At 40.6% G+C, this 19,993-nt stretch overlaps 1 protein-coding gene across 1 annotated transcript; it reads left to right on the plus strand.

The window, feature by feature from the left end:
* The first annotated feature begins 238 nt into the window (after positions 1–238).
* On the plus strand, positions 239–14,523 carry ppp2r1bb (protein phosphatase 2, regulatory subunit A, beta b). Its single transcript, XM_080888433.1, has 15 exons — positions 239–398; positions 1,004–1,094; positions 1,213–1,313; positions 2,069–2,301; positions 2,443–2,590; positions 2,714–2,869; positions 4,178–4,292; positions 4,392–4,462; positions 5,974–6,108; positions 7,442–7,615; positions 7,790–7,850; positions 11,718–11,872; positions 12,464–12,606; positions 12,734–12,825; positions 12,933–14,523. The coding sequence occupies exons 1-15, from the start codon at positions 321–323 to the stop codon at positions 12,947–12,949; spliced, it is 1,770 nt and encodes a 589-aa protein (XP_080744559.1). The 5' UTR covers positions 239–320; the 3' UTR covers positions 12,950–14,523.
* The last annotated feature ends 5,470 nt before the right edge of the window (positions 14,524–19,993 follow it).

Here is a 19,993-nt window from a genome sequence, read left to right on the forward strand (position 1 = left end):
GATGAGAGATGCTGAGGATAGGGTGATATGGAGGCAGGTGATCCGCCTCCTAAATAAGCAGTTTAAAGAAGAAGAAAGAGGTCTTTAAGGGGAAGAAAGAGAGACTGATTGAGCTAAAAAATAAACAAAACCCTAGTTTATTGTAATATTCTCCAGTCCAGTAGGTGGCAATAAAACACATCTAGGCTGGTTTGAAAGTCGCCAAAGGTAGAAGAAGAAGCAAGCTCCGAGAAGGGGAGGGCCCTGCAGCTGCTGCTTTCTGGCAGAAACCCCGTAGTGTAGCACCGCAGCGCCATTCGGTAACTGCAACAGTATCCAAAATGGCAGGAGCTGATGGAGACGATTCTCTTTATCCTATCGCCGTTCTCATTGATGAACTGCGAAATGAGGACGTTCAGGTAGGAACCCTGATTTTAATATTATTGTTTTTTTTATATTAAAGATCAAAGCGTTTGGCATAATTTCTTAGTCGTCAGATTGTTAGCTAGCTATCTAGCAAATATGCTAAGTAACGTTCTCGGTCTGGGCCTATCAGGAATTTTCTGCCGGGCCCACCCTACCCGGCTAGTCTAGTTTGTTGTCGACAGTAATATACCGCTCTTTGAGTTGGTTTTTACGCAGATGTACATTTTAATATATTATCACGAAGATTGACAAACTAGGTCATTCATTTAGCTGCTAGCTAATGTCTAGCCAAGCTAGCCGAATGAGCGTTCAACTAAGGAATCACAACAGCGGGGCGTTTGAGGCCGCAGTGGGTATAGATCACGGCTGATCACGCAATTTATTCCTATCAGTCAGTGGAAAGCTTTGCCTTCTAGCAAGCAATTTGAAACGCTGGGTCGCTTTAGTTAGCAACTTGTGACGCAATTTTAAACCAGATGATAACACTAATACGCGTTCTTGGGTTAACAGTATGAATTATAGGGTTGTATTTATTTATTTATTTTGTTATTGGCTCAGGGTTTCTGAATCCATCACTAATTTTCCATTTTTCTTCCAGTTGCGTCTGAACAGCATCAAGAAGCTGTCCACTATTGCGCTGGCCCTGGGTGTAGAGAGGACCCGAACTGAACTCCTCCCTTTCCTCACAGGTAATAAAAGCAGTTTTATATTAAAGCGCTGAATGTGTTGCACTTAAAACTGGGCCTTGTAGTTGCTGAGGCTGCCAGTAATCCACATGTAGATTTACAGTCCTTCTCTCACCCTCAGACACCATCTATGATGAAGATGAGGTGCTTTTGGCATTGGCTGAACAGCTTGGCAATTTCACTATGCTGGTGGGAGGTCCAGAGTATGTCCACTGTCTTCTGGTAAGTCTACAAGCTTCAGATTTTTTTTGTAAACACATGCTTGCAAGGAGATGCATTCCCCATTATATTAAATCTGTATTGACATTTCCTTAGAATTAGCTAGTTTATGTAAAAGTCAATTTACTACACATGAACTTTGCATCAACGTATTTTTCAAGAGTGGGCCAAATGCTAATGTTAAAGTCAGGTTATATTAGGTTGCACTAAGACACAAAGGGTAGTATCTAAACACATCTTAACCCACACATAGTTCATTTACTGGATTTAGACTAGTAATAACAAACTGTTGACACAATTACATCAGTCCCTCAGCTCAACAGTTTCACCATAGGACTGACCTGTGGACTTGGGATCAAAGATGATCATGTTTGTGACGACAAAAATAAAAGTAATCGACTGACATTTCAGCTCTTAAGATTTGATGATTTTCCTAACTTTTCTTTGTTTGTTGTAAAGAGATTTTTAAATTTGGAATTAGCAGTACATCATATTCTATACAATTGTTTTATCACAACCATGTATAAATTTTCAGTTTGTTGAAAGGTACATTTTCTAAATTCAGACTGTAAGCAATCCTATGCAGCCAGTCATTTGTTAGTATTTATGTAGCATCTAGAGATTCATTGTGAGTAACCCCTTAATGCCTATTGTATCATATTTGCTATATAGAGTTTTTGTGAGATGTTTATTTGTGATGCTTTTCCATCATCAGTGTGGATTAAGTTGATCTCCACTTATTTCTTCTTGATGTTTAGCCTCCTCTGGAGAGCCTAGCTACAGTGGAAGAGACAGTAGTCAGAGACAAAGCTGTGGAGTCCCTGCGAAAGATCTCTCAGGAGCACTCTCCAGTTGACCTGGAGGTCCACTTTGAGCCTTTGGTGAAGCGGTTGGCCAGTGGTGACTGGTTCACTTCTCGCACATCTGCCTGTGGCCTCTTTAGCGTCTGTTATCCTCGTGTTTCCAGCACCGTCAAGGCTGAGATTCGCCAGTAAGTGGCTTCTTGAAAAGTGGAGAGATTTTTAAATTCCTCCAAATCCTTTTTTCTTAACTTATTTGCTTGTAATGAGTCACTTGGTGGTTGTTTTAGTCTTCTAACAAGGTTTCATTTGATGTTTGTTGTTATTTCTAGGCATTTTCGCACCTTGTGCTCAGATGACACTCCTATGGTGCGTCGTGCTGCAGCATCCAAACTGGGGGAATTTGCCAAAGTCTTGGAGCTGGAGTATGTAAAAAGTGACATAATTTCCCTTTTCACTGCCCTGGCCTCTGATGAGCAGGTATGAACATCCATCCAAAAAAAAAAAAAAATCCATTGAACTGCAGTGTTCTTATTTTGGGTAGTCAATTCTTGGTGTCGTTGCCTGTTGGGAGGCCAAACTGATCCCATCTTTCTTCATCAGGACTCAGTGCGGCTGCTTGCAGTGGAGGCTTGTGTCAGTATTGCCACTCTGCTGCCTCAGGAGGATCTGGAGACCCTGGTGATGCCAACCCTACGTCAGGCTGCAGAAGATAAGTCCTGGAGGGTCCGTTACATGGTTGCTGACAAGTTCTCTGAGGTAAACTGAAAAACAACTTCTTTGATTTAAATGTAGAATTAACATTTTGGAAATTCTGTTTAAAACCAACTTTAAATAGGGCACTTTTTTGATATAGAGTAATTCTGAAGCGGAGTTGACTGTTTTTCTTTTACTGGATATAAAACCAACAACAGTAAAAGGTTCATACATTTCAATGTTAATCTGCTGTATTTCTTTGATACTTGTTAGTAATCTTAGTTTAGACACATGTAGTGCTTTCAAAGAAGTGTTTGACATCACATCATTAAATAAACCACCCCTGTCCAAACATTTGTGCTGCATATTTACTGAGCAAAGGTGTCATTGGAATAATAATGATTAACAAACCCAACATCCTCAAACAAGTAGCTGAGATTAAATCTTAACTTCCTGTTAAAACTTTCAGGAAAAAATACTAAGAGCAAAAACAGAATGGAGAGATTTAAAGGTGGCTCTCTTAGACTTGAGCTGAATTAAAGTTCTTTGTTGCCATGCTGCCGTGGGCACAACTAATCACATGCATTCAGCTAGGTCATTGAGCCATTTTTGATCAAAAGAATCTATGCAGCTGCAAAACTCGATTGAGCTTTATTATGAAGGTGACACAAGTTTAAATAAGCCCACAAACATTACTAGTAGGTAATTAAAATCTTTTACCAGTGGGCTTTAATTAAGATTTGTAATATTTGGAGCTTTATCTTTGCATTTTCATTACAATAACACCATGTTTTTGATGTGTTTAGTAAGTTCTAGAGCAAATAAAAAACATGTGTTTTTATTGGCAATAAAACAGTTGTGATATAAGGAAAAATGCATAGTAAATATTTATTAGCTTGAACAGCCCTATTTCAGAGGCTATTTTGAGTTTTACCTGTCAGATTATAAGTAGCAGCAGAAAAGATTTAAGTATTGTACATTTTAAAAAGTCAGTTTCCAGTTAAGCCGAAGATTTAGCAAGACTGCAGCTTTGACATGCATCCATGCAATACACGGCTATACAGGGTCAGCAAAATTAAGAGGATAAGGTGCCAGGTGATAGACCCAGGCCATGGCACGTACATTAAAAAAATCTGTTTTATACATAGAAATCGTAAAGTTTATTTCCATCCTAATATTCATTGAAACCTCTTAACTATCAGTGTTGAGAATTTTGAGTCAGGTTGTTTGCTCATAATATCACAATGTGAACTTTTAGCCACATTAAAACCTCCCAGTATCTTCCAGTGACCTTTTTACTGGAAGACACTGGGAATTGTGTCACATGCTTACTTAGTAAATGGAGATTAATTGATTTCTGTCTGAATGTAGCTCCAGAAAGCAGTGGGCCCAGAGATCACAAAGAACGACCTGGTCCCAGCTTTCCAGAATCTTCTGAAGGACTGTGAAGCTGAGGTCCGTGCGGCTGCAGCCAACAAAGTCAAAGGTAGGAGATTTTCTTGAAATGAATCGCACTGGCCGAACTTGATTCAGCCTCTTGACCACTGCTTTCTATATTTTGATGATGTATTTTTCCCTTTGTCAGAATTCTGCGAGAACCTTCCAGAGGACAATCGTGAGCAGATCATCATGACTCACATCTTGCCTTGCGTCAAGGTAAAAATAAATAAACTTTTCTGTCAGCTGCAGTGTGATATTTCTTGTCAGTAAGACAAAAGTTTTGTGTTCACTGGTAAAGCAAGAAAAACAAATAAAAGCTTATATTTTTATTGTTCCTTTAAAGCACTTTTGAATGCATATGTGTTTATTTATTTTGGTGGTGGTGGTGGTGGTGGGGGGGGGGGTTGACCAATGCCATTGCTGACAGATTTTAAAGTGTGGATAATCCTTGAATCTTAGTTGTCTCCTGTGGAGGGAGGGGAAAAGGAGACTATTTTGTATAAAGTGTTCACTGAGCAGACATATTTGGTTGGTGACCCTTAGTCTGCCATCACCTTCACAAAAAGTAAAATGTTTGTTTGTGTAAACCTAAGAATTTTGAATAAGAGCACCGGGCTGTTTTTGCAGGGAAGATCCATTTCTCAGACAAAGACATAGTTAACAGTTAATCCGTAGCCTGTAAGAATAGCAGGAGAATCTAATTATGAGCTCTGCATCTTATAATGTAGTGTTTGGGGCAGATAATGGTTACACTGTCATGAAGTCATGATGTTGAAAAGGTGGCATCCATATCTCTTATATTCTAGAGAATATAAGAGATTGAGAAAAATTAATCTAGTAATAAATAATTCAGGTTTTTCTCATTTATCGCACTTTTTTAAAACCATGTTATCATTTATTTATTTAGTCTGTTTGGAAGCAAATCTCTGAATTCCTTTAAATTGATGTCAAGGCCTGTTTTGTGGTTATGTTTTATAGACTATACATGCCAGTGTTGTTCAAGTTTTAAGCAGCAGGTGGCACTATTGTGTTGTAACGAACTATAGTGTCAGTAAGGGTAGTGGAAATACAGGTAGCCTCACAGTGGAATTCCTGGAACTGTACTTTTTTTTTTTTTTTTGGTGTGTGTTTGAAAGAGAGCAAGCTGCATGACTGTCATAAGAAGTCTGTGTTTGTCCTGTAAACATATATACAGCAGTGGGAAAAGCCATCCAGGTAGCAACAAACACACTTCCCTGGAAAAATGTAATAAACGTCATAGCACGGGCACTTGGCACACACATACCATCACTCCCACTGCAGAGTTGATTTTATTGGTAGATTGAAATGCCTGGTGTGCTGATATATGTTCTGGGAAGGGAAAATAATTTTTCAAAGGTTTTATAGTTCATTAGAGGCTTCCATGTAATACTGGTTTGAAAACACAAGTAAACATGAGCATTTAGATAACAAGCGATTTCTTTGCTTGTTTATGTACACCCATTTCTGTTTCTGTCTACATCACATTTTAAGTTTCCACGCACAGTTGTTAGATGCAATGACTGTAATCCTCACTAGTATTAAGTTCACTTTACCATGTATTTACACACAGGTCGATTATAGGCTCCTTGTGTGCTGCGTTGCAAATATGAGCCATTGCAGTGGTCTTGATGTTTATTTACATACTTTGTGTTAACTATTTGTTTGGGCTGATCTCTCTGTCTCCTGTGTTTCCCGTCCTCCATTAGGAACTTGTTTCAGACACCAACCAGCATGTGAAATCGGCTCTGGCCTCAGTCATTATGGGACTTTCAACCATCCTGGGCAAGGACAACACAATAGAGCACTTACTGCCTCTATTTCTGGCTCAGCTCAAGGACGAGGTAAAGGAAATGCAGATTTTTAATTGTGGTTTCTTTATATTAGACAGCTGGCTTTGGAAATCCACAAGGCACAGTTGTAGTTTGGTACCACTGTAAACAAAAGCTGCTTACAAGGCAGCCCAATTTGACCAAGTTCTTTGGCCTTCTTTGATCAGCATGTCTTAGACAGCAAAGCCACTTAGCTGCAGCCACCAGATGTACCTGGCTGCCACCTGGCTGGGTAGGAGGATGATTCATGCAGTTGGCAGCCTAACTGAGACCTTACAATTGGAAGACTGATTGGCTGCTGTCTTGAGGAAAGCATAATTAAGTCAGACACAGCTTAGCCAAATGGGTTACTGCTTGATGCATTCTGATTGTATTTTCAGTAATAAGGAATAATTGTGGATATTTGCTGATTAAAGGAGGTAGGGTTGTGTGTCTAACATCAGAGTTATTTTTGCAACTGTCAGTATTACTTTTGTAATCATTTTTCAAAGAAGCTGCTGCAAGAATCAAATTGTAGAGCAGTCCTGATTCTGTGTTAGGTTAATGTGTTTTAGCTCCTGAATATTGATTTACATTGTTCCTCTAAGTGTGTTAGGTTCATGTTGAAGAATAGCTCACTCACATCTTCCCACATTAATACATAGTCCCATTACATTAGTGAATATTGATATCAGACACAAGTTTGGCAGGTCGGCGACAAACGTGTATCAGTGTTTTGGACGGCTTATGCTTTAAGTTCCTCAACTCTCTTCCTCTAGTCCTATTTAAAGACGGCCCATTTTCCTCACGGCACAAACACAAGACTAAGTGACTAATTAGATTAATGTCTAAACTGACAGCTTTGACTTGCAAATTTCAAATCAAAGTACATTTATCTGAGGAAAGGGAGACACTGTACAGATTTCAGATAGTTTCTGTGACTTGTTCAGCTACTGCTCTGTCTCAGCTTAAGTTAGTGTGACTGAATGTGTCAAATCATTCTTCAATTTGTGGTTTCTGGAGTTTAAAGTATGTTGATTTAAAAAGTTTAGCTGTGTACTTTTGCTGTTCCAGTTAATATCCTGTTCAAAGCTGAACAAACGCAAGCCCTAATTTCAGGCTCTTTATAATAAACATTGGTTCCGATTTGTAAGACATAACCTCTTGGCAGTCTGGTCTTTTTTGATGGGGTTAGCATAGTTGGATACATAATATGTGATTGGTCTTTTTTTCTTCTTCTTAAGTGTAAAATATGTAGGTTAAGAAGTTTTACATTTTCGATTATATCGGGTTTGAAATGAATCAGAATTTGATGACAGTAGGCTGGCATGACCTTAACCTATCTCTCGTAATTCGTCTGTTTTAGTGCCCTGAGGTGCGTCTGAACATCATCTCCAACCTTGACTGTGTGAACGAGGTGATTGGCATACGACAGCTCTCTCAGTCACTGCTGCCGGCCATTGTGGAGTTGGCAGAAGATGCAAAGTGGAGGGTTCGCCTTGCCATCATAGAGTACATGCCCTTGCTGGCAGGACAGCTGGTGAGTCGTGGAGTCTAGGAAAGACAGCTGCAAGCCATATAACATGTTTTAAATGTCATCCTTAATTAACACCATGTGTAAAAACACCAACATTAGCTAAAATGCTATCAGGCCCGATTTGACTGTAGATAACCAGGAAATTGTTGTGATTATATTTTATCCTTTTTCCTGCAGGGAGTCGAGTTCTTTGATGAGAAGCTCAATACCCTTTGTATGGCCTGGCTTATTGACCATGGTAAGGTGCTGTTATGGGTTTCAAAGTTTGTCAATTTGATGTACTATCATCGTCATAGGACGATACTTTATCTGTTTGGTCTTAAGGTGGAGCTGAGTATTTGACTGTTTGCATATTTGTTTGTTGGGGAGGTATTTGGTTTTCAATTTTGGGATTTGGATATTTGTTCATATTATTTACATGTAAATGCATACAGTCAGCTTTGGTGCCTGACACCCTTCTCACTCACAGCAGTGATCTTCACACTTCAGTTCACCTCATTGTTGCCAACTTGGCGAACTTATGAGACGCTGCTTAAACAGATGCTTAAATGGGCAGCTTTCTTTGCAACACCCCCTTTAGCCTATGAATACAAATCTTAGCCTGAAAATTGTCCTCGTTTTCTAGTTTTCGCTGCAGGAGGGTTGCACTTACTGTGGCAATGCCCCTAATTCTCTCGCCTCTTCCCAATGGGATTTTATTTACTTTGGCTGTCAGTGCTCGGTAGCACTCTGATACCTTCATCATACACTAGCTTTTTTTGTTTCATTTTTTTAAACATAAGTAGGAACTGCTTATTCCTTTATGAATTTTCACCATTACATATCCACACAGTTGTATTTTGATTCTCTCTTTAATTTCTCTGACTGAACTTTGCACGCAGTTTAGAGAGGTCCTCTTACCAGTCTGATACTATTTTATGACCAGGTCAGAGAGACTGTTGGAGAGAAGAGACTAATAAGCTTAGAGGGTGGAAGTGAAGAAGTTTCAGGGTAAAGAAGGGGTGAGATGGAGGTGTTTTGTTTTATACATACCATTGGAGACTCTTCATCTGTAGCGTAGTACAGCTGTAATCAGCAAAGAACTAAATCATCTAGTACAATGGTGTTTGAGAAGTTGTCAGATCTTGTGTCACAATAGAACTGTATATGGACCCTCTCATTTCCATTTTGACACATGAAGGAGTCATCTACATTTGTGCAGATCTTGGGTGATCTCGAGTTGCTACGTTGTGTTAATCACAGCAGTTCTTCTATTGGTTTTTCTGCACAGTTAAGGGGCTCGTCTTTCATTGCATTCAGTCACGTAGCAAGTTTCAGTCAATTTAAGAAACGTTATCTTAACCCATCTTCTCCATTCACTCTGCTTTGAGGGAGTAGCTGCACACATTTTCAGTGAAACAGAAAACAAAGAAAAAGAGAATCTAGAACCTTGAGTGAAAACAGTTGTCGGCACAAAGACTTGCACTGACTGGAAATTGAAGCAAATACACATAAATGAGGTAAACGGGGTCCTGTTGGAAACTTCTAATAATTTTATCCTGATGGATAATTGTATACCGTTATTTCCAGTATATATTTTTTTAAACATGTCTTGTTGATGTATTTATCTCTCACTGTTATTGATTCACATTGTGTTTTATGTAACACACAGAAAGCCTGTAAAGAGAATTTCTCTGAAAATTTGCTCTCAGGAGAGCCTGCCCTCAGACCCTCCTAGCTGTAGCAGCATTTTACTCTGTCCACGCGATGCTGTCACCCTTCGCTGTTTGCATCCCCATAGAACAGTTCAGCCACTCTTTCATACTTTGTTACGTCAGTTAACCTTGTTTTTCTATACAACAGCCTGCAGTTCTAGCTTTGGATTTATACTGTTGTTAATGGACTTTAAAATCCCTGTTGGGTCACTGAGCGAGTCTGTGTGTGTTTATCTGTGCATGTTTGCCCTGGGGTCTTTCTCTTCCCGGTAGTTTTAAACGGTTCTGCGAAACAATCATCCTTATTCAAACGCTGAAAGAGCTGTTTATCCTTAGAACTTCACAACACACCCAACTGTATTTATAACCTAGAATATTTGTGGTATGCATTAAGTTTTCCCTGTGTATGTAGTGTTCTTTTGACATTGAGTTTTCCAATTAGAGAGAGACACGCTCTCTGTTGAGGACAAAGGGCCAGCTGGGTTACATCATTGGAATGCTGCTGGTGTGAGTTTCTCTATATGTGTGTGTGTGTGTGTGTGTGTGTGTGTGTGTGTGTGTGTGTGTGTGTGTGTGTGTGGGGCTAGGGTTAGGGCTGTGCCACACTTACGTAAGCCCTTCAGAGAAAGACGGGAGCACAGGAATCAGCCCAGAATCTTTCCCTCACTGGCTTAATTACAGAGAAAATTATTTGTGTATTTTCCTCTTCTTTTTTTGTCACACAGCATACAAATACCATTAGTCTAATTTCTAACAGTGAGTTCTTCTATTTGTCGCTTTATTGCTCTAAATTCTATTTGAGGTGAAAGCTGTAGCGTCATAATTGCTACAGCAAATAATGCTGATAAATAAAATCTGTAATTTTTGTTGAATGGATGTAGATACTGCATATATCCTAACAATGGGGTAAAATCAGGGGTAAAACAATAGATGGGACATTTTGTACTTTCATTACAGTAACTTTAAAACGTATGTCAGACTTCACTGATGGACACGCATGTAAACAAATCTTCATGGATATTGTGAGACATGAAGATTCTCTTCACAACCAGTGTAGGATAACCGTTGCCCAACAATGCAACTGCAGAAATGCTCTTGGGTGTATTTATAACAAGATTGGCAGCTGTATTTACATTTCCTGGCTACACACTTAAAATATGTAATGAGATGGATAAATCAAAAGAAGGCTCCTTCAGTAACAAAGATCTAAGTTGTCACAAAGAAGACAATGATCTGTATGTGTTGGCTGAGTAACCCTCTGGCCTTAAAAAGGATGACTGTCCAGATGAGATATAACCAAAAGAGAATTGATACAATTATAGTAAGTTAGTCATCACATAATAATGTGTTTTGAGGGCGTGTTTTTCTGGCTTGTGTGTGCGTGCAATTATCGCCCTGATTTTTATTGTCCAGCTCGAAGATGTTCGCAAGCAAACTGCTCTTGCTGTTCCCTTGACCAAATTGGTTCAGTATGATGAGTCTTGTTTGCCTCGGGGCTCTGCAGTTTATACCAGTGCCCAGAGAGAATTTCAGTCACCTTTTTAAGTCGGCCATCTCACACACCAATAGACGCACTCACTCCCACTGAAATCGGTACAACTGTGTGTATGGCATATTTTGTCACACTACATGGATGTTTATATATATAACCTGAAGCGTGTGTTGACCCACACTCATTGTTGAACCTGAATGTGTCCTGTGTAAGCACAGGGCCACACTGTGATCCCAGCACAGCCGCTCTGTCTGTTAAAGAGGTGTAAAACAAGCAGTATGTTAGCAAAGTGTTGAGGCCATTACACACCTCACATGTGTGTTTTTGCAGAAAACTTGTCCTCCAGAAATGCGCTGTGGACAAAAATTAAGTTGACATCAAGAAGTGATGAGCTGGTCCTGATGTTTCTAAACAGGAAATGGAAGAAACTGAGATTCTGGGTTCATCCAGTTGTCACAAGAAAGAGGCAGCAGACAGAATGTCATGCTTTGCTCCAAGAGTTTTTTCGAGCTTCATTTGAAAATATTAATGCTGCAAACTATAAACTGCTGCATTAAGAATAGATGACTCAGAAAAGTGTTTTTTGAAGCATGGGTTTTATATATCTGCTGTGTAAAGGCCTTTAGACACTTGTTTGTAATAAAAAATAAATAAATAAATAAATAAAAAATAAGAGTTTGTCTTATTTCAGGACACGCAAACGAAATAGATATGAGGAGCAAAATTACTATAATGACAAGCAAGATTTTAAAATTGTGGATTGCAAACAGCAAGCAAAATGAAGAGTGTAATCTTGGAGGATTTTAGCAAGCAAAGCAGATTTGGAAAGAGCCCATCAAGCTCATTCACAGAGACCTGGAAAGGGAGACATGGCACACGCAGACCTTTCACACAGAATGCTGTTGTGTGTTTTTTCTAGTGTATGCCATCCGTGAGGCAGCGACCTGTAACCTAATGAAGCTCGTGGAGAAGTTTGGAGCAGAGTGGGCCCAGAACACCATCGTGCCCAAAGTGCTGGGTATGGCCAACGATCCCAATTACCTCCACAGGATGACCACTCTGTTCTGCATCAATGTGAGTCGACAGATCTTTATTCTATATGCACATGATGGCCTTTGGAGTTTGTTTGAGGGGCTTATTTTCTGTACTGATCCATCTAAAATGACTCTAGTCTCTCTAATAAAAAGCAGAGATTAGTTGTTTTTCTTATACTACCAGCTGTCGCCAAGTGCTTTCTCAAAGTGGATCGTTAGACCGTGAGGTGTCTGTTTTGTTGTGGCAGCTTTGCCTTCTGTTACAAAGCGCCTCAACATAACTTTTCTTTGGCACTCTTTTAATACCTGTTATGCCTTAAAGGTTTCAGACTCACAGTATTGAAGCTAGATTCAATAATGCAGATCCACTTTATTGCACTGCACATGGGAAAAGCCTAGTTTAGGAATTAAGGGTTTGTTTTATTAATATAAATGCAGTAACTTTAACAGAGCAAGCTAAGCTCTGGACTAAAATATGACCCAAGTATACGTATCTGGATCACCTACCTTCTTCACTTGAGGTAAACGAAGGCAGCAGTCACTATTAGGAAAGAAGTGTATGAGCTTCTTAAAAAATAAATCACTTACATGTAGATTTTGTCATCTTGGTAACTCCTGCATTCTGTCTCAGGCTTTGTCAAAGGCATGTGGCCAGGAGATCACCACTAAGCAGATGCTGCCTGTGGTCCTCAAGATGTCCAATGACCAAGTGGCCAACGTCCGCTTCAATGTGGCGAAATCCCTTCAGAAGATTGGCCCTATCCTCGACAGCAAGTATGTTGTCTGGAATTTGAGCACTCTGTGCTTTCTCTGCACAGTGGAGGGGGAAAACTGACTAAAGTCTGAAATCCAGAACGAGCTTTGAGTCTAATAAATGTCGTCCTCACTTTGTCCCTTGCAGTGCCCTTCAAACAGAAGTGAAGCCAGTGCTGGAGAAGCTGGCTTCAGACACAGACATGGATGTTAAATACTTTGCCCAGGAGGCCATTAGTGGTAAGCTTTCCTATCACTGGGTATTAAAACCATTTAACAGATTGAGTTATATTTGAAATATATTTAAAAATGACTAAAATTGCAATTATCTTCTCTTTCGTACACAGTTCTGGCGCTAGCATAACCGGCCAGCCCGACATGGGTTAACCAGATACCCACCTGAGTCAAGGCAACACTTTTACAAGATATTTATTGATGTTCAGGATCAACTGGTTAATGTATAGAGAAAGCTGTCAACAGTTTTATTTTTTGTTTCTTTTTCCCTATGTTTATTCCTTTTTTTTCTTTCTTTTTTTTACTGTCCAATGGGTGTCCATGTCCAGGTATAGCACATAGGCTTATTTGTTAACCTTTCGCTTTGCTGTAAATGGGTGCTTCTACAAAGGCAAAGTGTTGATGAAACTGAAATAAGTGGTGCATGCATGTGCTACTGTACTCGCTAGTCATTGCTAACCAGTACCCCCCTCACATTCCTCCCTTTTTACGCCCTTGGCCGCTGTTGTACTTGAGCTGCAGTCGTCACACCGTACCACGTCTCTGTTAGCTACCTAGGACTGTGCTAACTCTTTGTGCTGCAGCACTTTTTCTCCCAGTGTTAGATGAAAACTTTTAGCAGCAGATGGTGCAACAAGCTGTTAATTTTTTTTCCCTGAGCTTCATCTTGAAACAGCCCCCTTTTCCCAGAGATGCAGCTCTACAGAGAAGTAGAAATTGAAAGGTCTTTCAAGGTGTTATGAAATATGTTTTTTGTTTTTGTCACCAAATCAAACCCCTCGCCTCTGAAATCCTTCACAGAATTAGAATCTACAAGGTTTTAAAGAAATGATGTCCTGTGTAATTCCTCATCCACCAGACTGCTGTGCTCTGAGTTGGTCAGTAATGGAGAGGGGCCAGATCAGTTGTAAATTGTTGCTCATAACTGTCCCACATCCAGATTAGTAATTTTTGGTATGTGTGGAAAGATGGGACGTAATGTTCTGTAGTATATTGTCGGCATTACTCTTAATCTTTGTGCCAATGACTTTAGAAAGCAGCTGTGTTTTCTTTTAATATGCCGGTAAACCGGTTTCGTCTGCCATGTTGTGTAAAAAGACAGCATTGTTTTCTGGAAGCGACACTATTAGTCTTGACGGTAATGGGATCGTACAACTTAATTGACTACAGCTATGGGGGCTAGTGCACAACCACAGCAGTCCATGCGCTCTAGAGCCGATCAATTTTTTCCTTAAATCCATGCTTGGGTGCCCCCTCCCTCCTCCCCTCCCCTCCCCACTGAACAGGAGGTTTAAAAGCCTTTCAATAAACGTTAAGGGCCATCACTTTTAATCGTTGCTTAAAAACCTCTACACAATGGAGAACAAGTGCATGCTTTGAAAGAAAGTGGGAAGGGGAGCAGGGAGCATGTGTACGTAAGGCTGCATAATGTTTTATTACGGGGTGGGAGCTGGGGTGGTTATGGGCGGATTGAATAAATGTATCGTCTGTGCTGATAAAAGGAACTTTTGTCTTTCCCTGAACTCCTTATGCCATTCCCTTCTCTCTTCTCCCCTCCCGCCTTCCTCATTTTGTTGTTGAATAAACCTTGATTGTTGATTGTCCTGTATCACGAAGACTGCGCTTTTATTTTTGTTTTGAATTCTCTTCTAAATTGGGATGCTGTACTACTGTATCTTGATCTGAATAAAGTAACACAGAGGAGCCAGTGTACCCTTCTTTTGTAACTTCGCAGTTAGGACATCAAGTCCTTTTTGTCAGTATAATTGGCCGCTTCAGGGTGAAGACAGGAATCATCCAATTAAAACAATTTGGAGAATAACAGACGAACCACTTTAAAATATTCTTGAAATATAAATTGTATTGACAACAAATCACAGGCCTGCTGTGGATGTTTAGCTTATGGAAAAACCAGTAAAAGCTGTCTTTTGGGGGGTCTCTTTGTATTTACAAACCCCTGCTGGATGGATGGAACCATTCTTCCTAGAGATAGTCCTCATCTGGTGTTTTGATGATGGGAAAGAAGAGAGATGTCTACCACTTTGTTCTACAGTGTACTCCACTGGATGGAGGACCTGTGACTGAAGTCATAGCCATTGATCCCTTGTGCCATGTGCATAGGGGGTTGTGGAAAACTTCCACAACACTGGTTTCTCCCAAGAGGCAGTTTCCATCTGGATAGAAAGTATGGGGTGGGTAATGCAATATTATCCCATTACAGGGACACCAAACATGAATATTAAATAAATTAAGATAAGACATATGTTGTGCCACATATCTGTCTTATAAGACAGATGTTTGATTTTTGATGATTTGTAGTGGTTAATTGCTGTATTATCAGAAACAGATTGTAAGTTGCCAACATGACCCTATTCACTACAGACTAATTGACTGTTATGGCAGCTTTTAGGGTTTCTCTGCTTGACAATCTGATTTTGCAGCAAACTGAAGATAAGTAACTTACTAGATAGAGCTGATATTAAGTTTAACTTTTGAGAGCATAATATACATATATGTGTGTATATATACACACACACATATATATATATATATATATATATATATATATATATATATATATATATATATATAGTCAAAGTAGACTTTGGTACTTCAGCATTGGTTTATAGGCTATGACTATGGAAAGATTTCATAGAAAACAGCTGTTCCACCCCCTTAAAAAAACAAAAGGCAACATAATGGTGGCCTGCTTTGACAATTGGCGGGTCACTCATGATTTTGGCCGTATGAGAAGGGCATCAAAGTGCTACCATAATAATCAAGAATGACTTTCAGCTTTTCTGCTTGAAATTTCCCGATATAGTACTTGAAATGATTTCACCACTGAAAGAAGTCAGTGAGTCAGAATGCAATCAGTGAGAGAAAACAGCTGAAGTTTCTGGCGACGTGCACTGGATGAATTTGGAGGGTTTCTGGTCTTAAGTTCTGAGTCGAGTTGACGTATCGGTTAAATGTGCCTGAAGGAGTTGAAGTAATTGAAAGCAAGTGACGCATCAAAGGAAAAGAAAGAAAAAGCAGTGGCTCAAGGCTGGGACTTGCCCATTCTGATTTAACATGGCGTTAAAATCACTTGTGTCACTTTGGCTTAATGATTGAACCTGTTTTCTTGCAGTGAAGTTGAGTCTGATCACAGTTCTGTCCCCAAAGCGGGGTTCATGATCACATATTTCTGGTTAAAGGACAACGTCTAATTCCCCCCCCTCCAGCATTTATGACGAACACAGGCATTCTAACACACGGTCTCTTTGTCACTACAAGAAGATTGTGGATTTATGTATCTGTATATTTAAGTCTAATCAACAACTTGGAAAGTTTGTCACAAGCAGAAAGATCCAATTTTGTCCTTGTGATTTAAATGCTCTTTGTTCGATTTGGAAGGAGTGCTTCTCAGCCTGTCGACGTCTGCAGGAAAATGTGGCATTAATTTCACTAGCTCCTGGTCTCATATTTGCTCAGTTCTGACCTGGTAGGCAGCTGTTCAGAGATGAAAGCGATGGTCCTGCGGGCTGTTTTGGCCACGGGGAACCACGCAGAGCAGGGGCAGGGTCTGCAGCTGACACCTGCCCTCATCTCGACTACTGTGGAGAGGGAGACTGCAAAATAAGGGCTCGGTTTGGAAGTGGACATGCGCTGTAAGCAAGCGTATGAATAACATGCCACTTACTTGTTATGCATATGCTATGTGCAGCACATCCGAGATGCCCCAACGTTTCTGTTCATTCCAAATGAGGAGTCAGCAGAGAGCTTTGAGGCAATGAATCACATGGCAGGGATCTTTATGAGAATCCCAACCTTACTTTTTTTTTTTTAATCGCCTCAAATCTTCCATCAGCCCTCCTTGGAGCTGTGTGCTCTCCCTATCCTCCACCCAGCCCTAATTTCCGGAGCACATTATGCACACATACTGTAATGCACAGCCTGGTGTGGCTGCTGAGTGTCAGCACATTCTGCTACAGCAGGACCCACTCGAGAGCCATTGAGAATATAGCAGCTTAAAGGCAGGATGTGCTTTTCAAGAAATGGTGTGAAGTAGTAGGAGGAGAAGGAGGAGGCTTGATGGTAGATGGAACCTGTGAGACTGATAACAAGAGCCAAACCATACCTCAGACATGGCTTGACACATATGAAATAATGAAGGGTTGTTTTCTTTCTTTCTAAAATATCTGGTGATCTAGAAGCTTTGAAGCACATTTTTTTCCCCATTACAGCCAAAAATCTTCATTAAAAGACGATTACTTGAGGACAAGGGCTAATCCGCCCTCTAAATCCACTTGAGTTCATGAGGCAGTAATGAAACAGCAGCAACCTATTCCTATCTATTTAGATCCTGTTATTCGGGGGGATTTTCAGCAGCTAGAACCCCTGACAGAGCTGAGAGCCCTGACGTCAATGCAGCTGCCTCCCAGGACCATGTCATTTATAATGAAAGGAGTCAAGCAAAGCCCCCACACAGCACGGCTCACTCTCTCACACACACACACACACACACACACACACACACACACGAGTGAGGTCAGACGCTCTCAGGGTGACAAATGACAAATATCAGTTGGGAGAAGAGGAACGTTGGCCCACTCATTTTTCTTTTTTTTCTTCCCTCCTCAAGTCACCTTGTCATCTCAGCGCTCCCTCCTCCTCCTCTTCTATTCTGTTGTCTTTTATCATGGGGTTTATAAGCTGTACAAACTTTTTTTTTCTCCCCCCCACACCCCGCCCTTAAATAATATCCAAGCACACACGAAGAACGCTCAAGCAAGTGTGTGGTTCACACTTGGCTCGGCTGTAACATCCAGCTCAGAGCCCCTGCAGGACCTGATTTTTCCAGGCACTACTGGGTCATGTGTGCTGGGATTTTCTGACTCTGTCCATCTGCTGGCTAGCATGTGATCAGTGTGCATTCAGTGGAGGAGGAAATGGGAGCGCTGCGTGACCTTCCTTCGAACAGGAGATCATTTCAGAGAAGAAAATCTTCGGCGGATGCCCTGCAGAGCTATAGCATTTACCTCAAACTCACTTACTGCAAAGCCTGCAGTGGGCTTTTAGAGGTTTTTATTAATACATTTATTTATTTTTTAGATGAATTACATTATGAAGAAAAGAAAATGCATCGCTTGTTACAGAAGTTTAGTTTCTCCTCTGCATTTGAGAAAGTATTTGTCTCTCTCTCTCTTTTTTGGTGCATCTCTAATCCTGAACAGTGCTGTGATCTCCTGCTCTAAAAGACGCAGTAGGATGTTGTCATCCACCCTCCTCCCGTTGTCATGACAACCATTGATGTCATTACAGTATACTTTGGCCTGATGAGTGAACAGGCTTCTGATATTGTAATATTTTACCGAGGGGAGGAAAAAAAAAGATTACACTGTCTGTTATTGTATCAGCCTTCTTTTCTCTGTCTGTCACAGGCAGCCTGCTGGAGGTCTCAGCAGCATTCCACTGTGCTGGTGAATACGTTCTATAAATACCCACGTTTGAATGGAAAATGGTGCCGTCTTTTAGGGAAATTTGCCGGCGAGGTTGCACTTTTCAAAGGCGAAATTAAAAGTGCATCAAAATAGCCCGGTGTTGTCATCTCCTGTAATGCAGAGCTCACAGACTAAACATGAGTTTGACTCAGCAGTACCAGCAGCATGTTGTGCACATGGTCTGATCCCAGGAAAAGAAGTGAGACCCTGGTTTCCATGAACAGATTGACCCCTGCCTTCCCCTCCCCCCTGCTGCCCTCCACCCACATCACCTACCTCTGGTGGTGTATTAGTGGGATTAGCTGTTCTCTGTCTGAGTGGGCTGATTGGATTGACGTGGTCTCTCTACATGATCCCTTTCCACTCAAGAGGGAGCGAGCCTCTGCACTGAAACAGCTTTGAGAACTTCTTCTGCTTTCTCGAAGCACATTTTGCTCCAAATGTGTTTACAGGCTGGAGATCTGCAGCTGAGGTCAACCAATTGGAGCTCTGCTCGGGACAGCCCCCTCCCCTTCCTCAGGTGCACTTTACTATCAGAACAAAAAAGGTGTTTGAGTTTCATGCAGTTTGCTAAATATTGACAGATGATTGCCATGGAGATGGACTAAACGTGATATGAGAGCAGTGATCTCTCTGACTGGTCGGGCCTTTGGGTCGCATCAGTGGTAATGAATTATTCAGCCTCTCCTGCTCCGTTAACGCCGAGCGTAAAAGAGACGTGCAAAATCGCTGCAGTTGCTCACAGCTGGTTGTACAACAGAGAGGCAGAGTGTGAGTTTGTTGTCTAATTGATATGTGGTTGTGGTGTTTTAATCAGATAAATGTGCATTCAGTATTTATGGTTAACGACTCTCAAGGAACACAAAAAAGTATTTAGGGAAGCAGATATTTTTGCTCCATGATGTCACCTGTTTGTCTGCCTTGTTACAGCTCTTTGAAATAAGAAGTTCTGCCATTTATTTTGAGGTAATGGGCCTTTTAAAGCTGTTGTTGTCAGTGTTAAGTTGATTATCTTTAGCATTATGTCTCTTTAAAGGCAGATGAGAATGAAAAAGCGTGTTTGTTGCTTCAAAGAACTGAACAGTTTAACTCCAGGCCTGCTCTCGTTAGAGACCACTCAGTATATTAGATTTTAAACACTTCTGTTGTTGGGAATGGAGGAATACACATTTCCTTTAAAGCGTTTGACTTTGAGGAAATGAGTTAGGGATAAAGGTGTCACATCAGAATAAAACAAAAGTACTCTATGGTGAAACTAGACCCCTGTATCTTCTTGGGGCTTTGTTTACAGGCTTTGGAAAACCTAGCCCGTGAGAAAAGATTTTGACCAATTGTAGGTCTTTTCAGACCTGATTACATGACTTGTATAAAAAGCAAAAAAGCAAAAACAAAAAAAATCCAAAACAAAAAAAACACTCTTAAGATGGAGGATGTGGTGGCACACTTCAATTCGCTTTTCAATTCAAGAGTTGCCCCAAGGCACTTTTATATTGAAAAGTAAAGACTCTACAATATTAGAAAGAAATTGGTTTAGTAGTGGGCTTGCAGGACTGGAATCCTGTGTTATTTTTAACCTGCACGTGAATGTGACTGTCTGGGGGGAGGGGCTTAGAGAGAGGAGCAGGAGGGTGTCTTATATTTTCAGTTTCTGGCAATTTCTTCCTTACTATATTTCTTCCCCCCTTAGC

This window comes from Rhamphochromis sp. 'chilingali' (assembly GCF_963969265.1).
Source record: "Rhamphochromis sp. 'chilingali' genome assembly, chromosome: 8".
Taxonomy (NCBI): Eukaryota; Metazoa; Chordata; class Actinopteri; order Cichliformes; family Cichlidae; genus Rhamphochromis; species Rhamphochromis sp. 'chilingali'.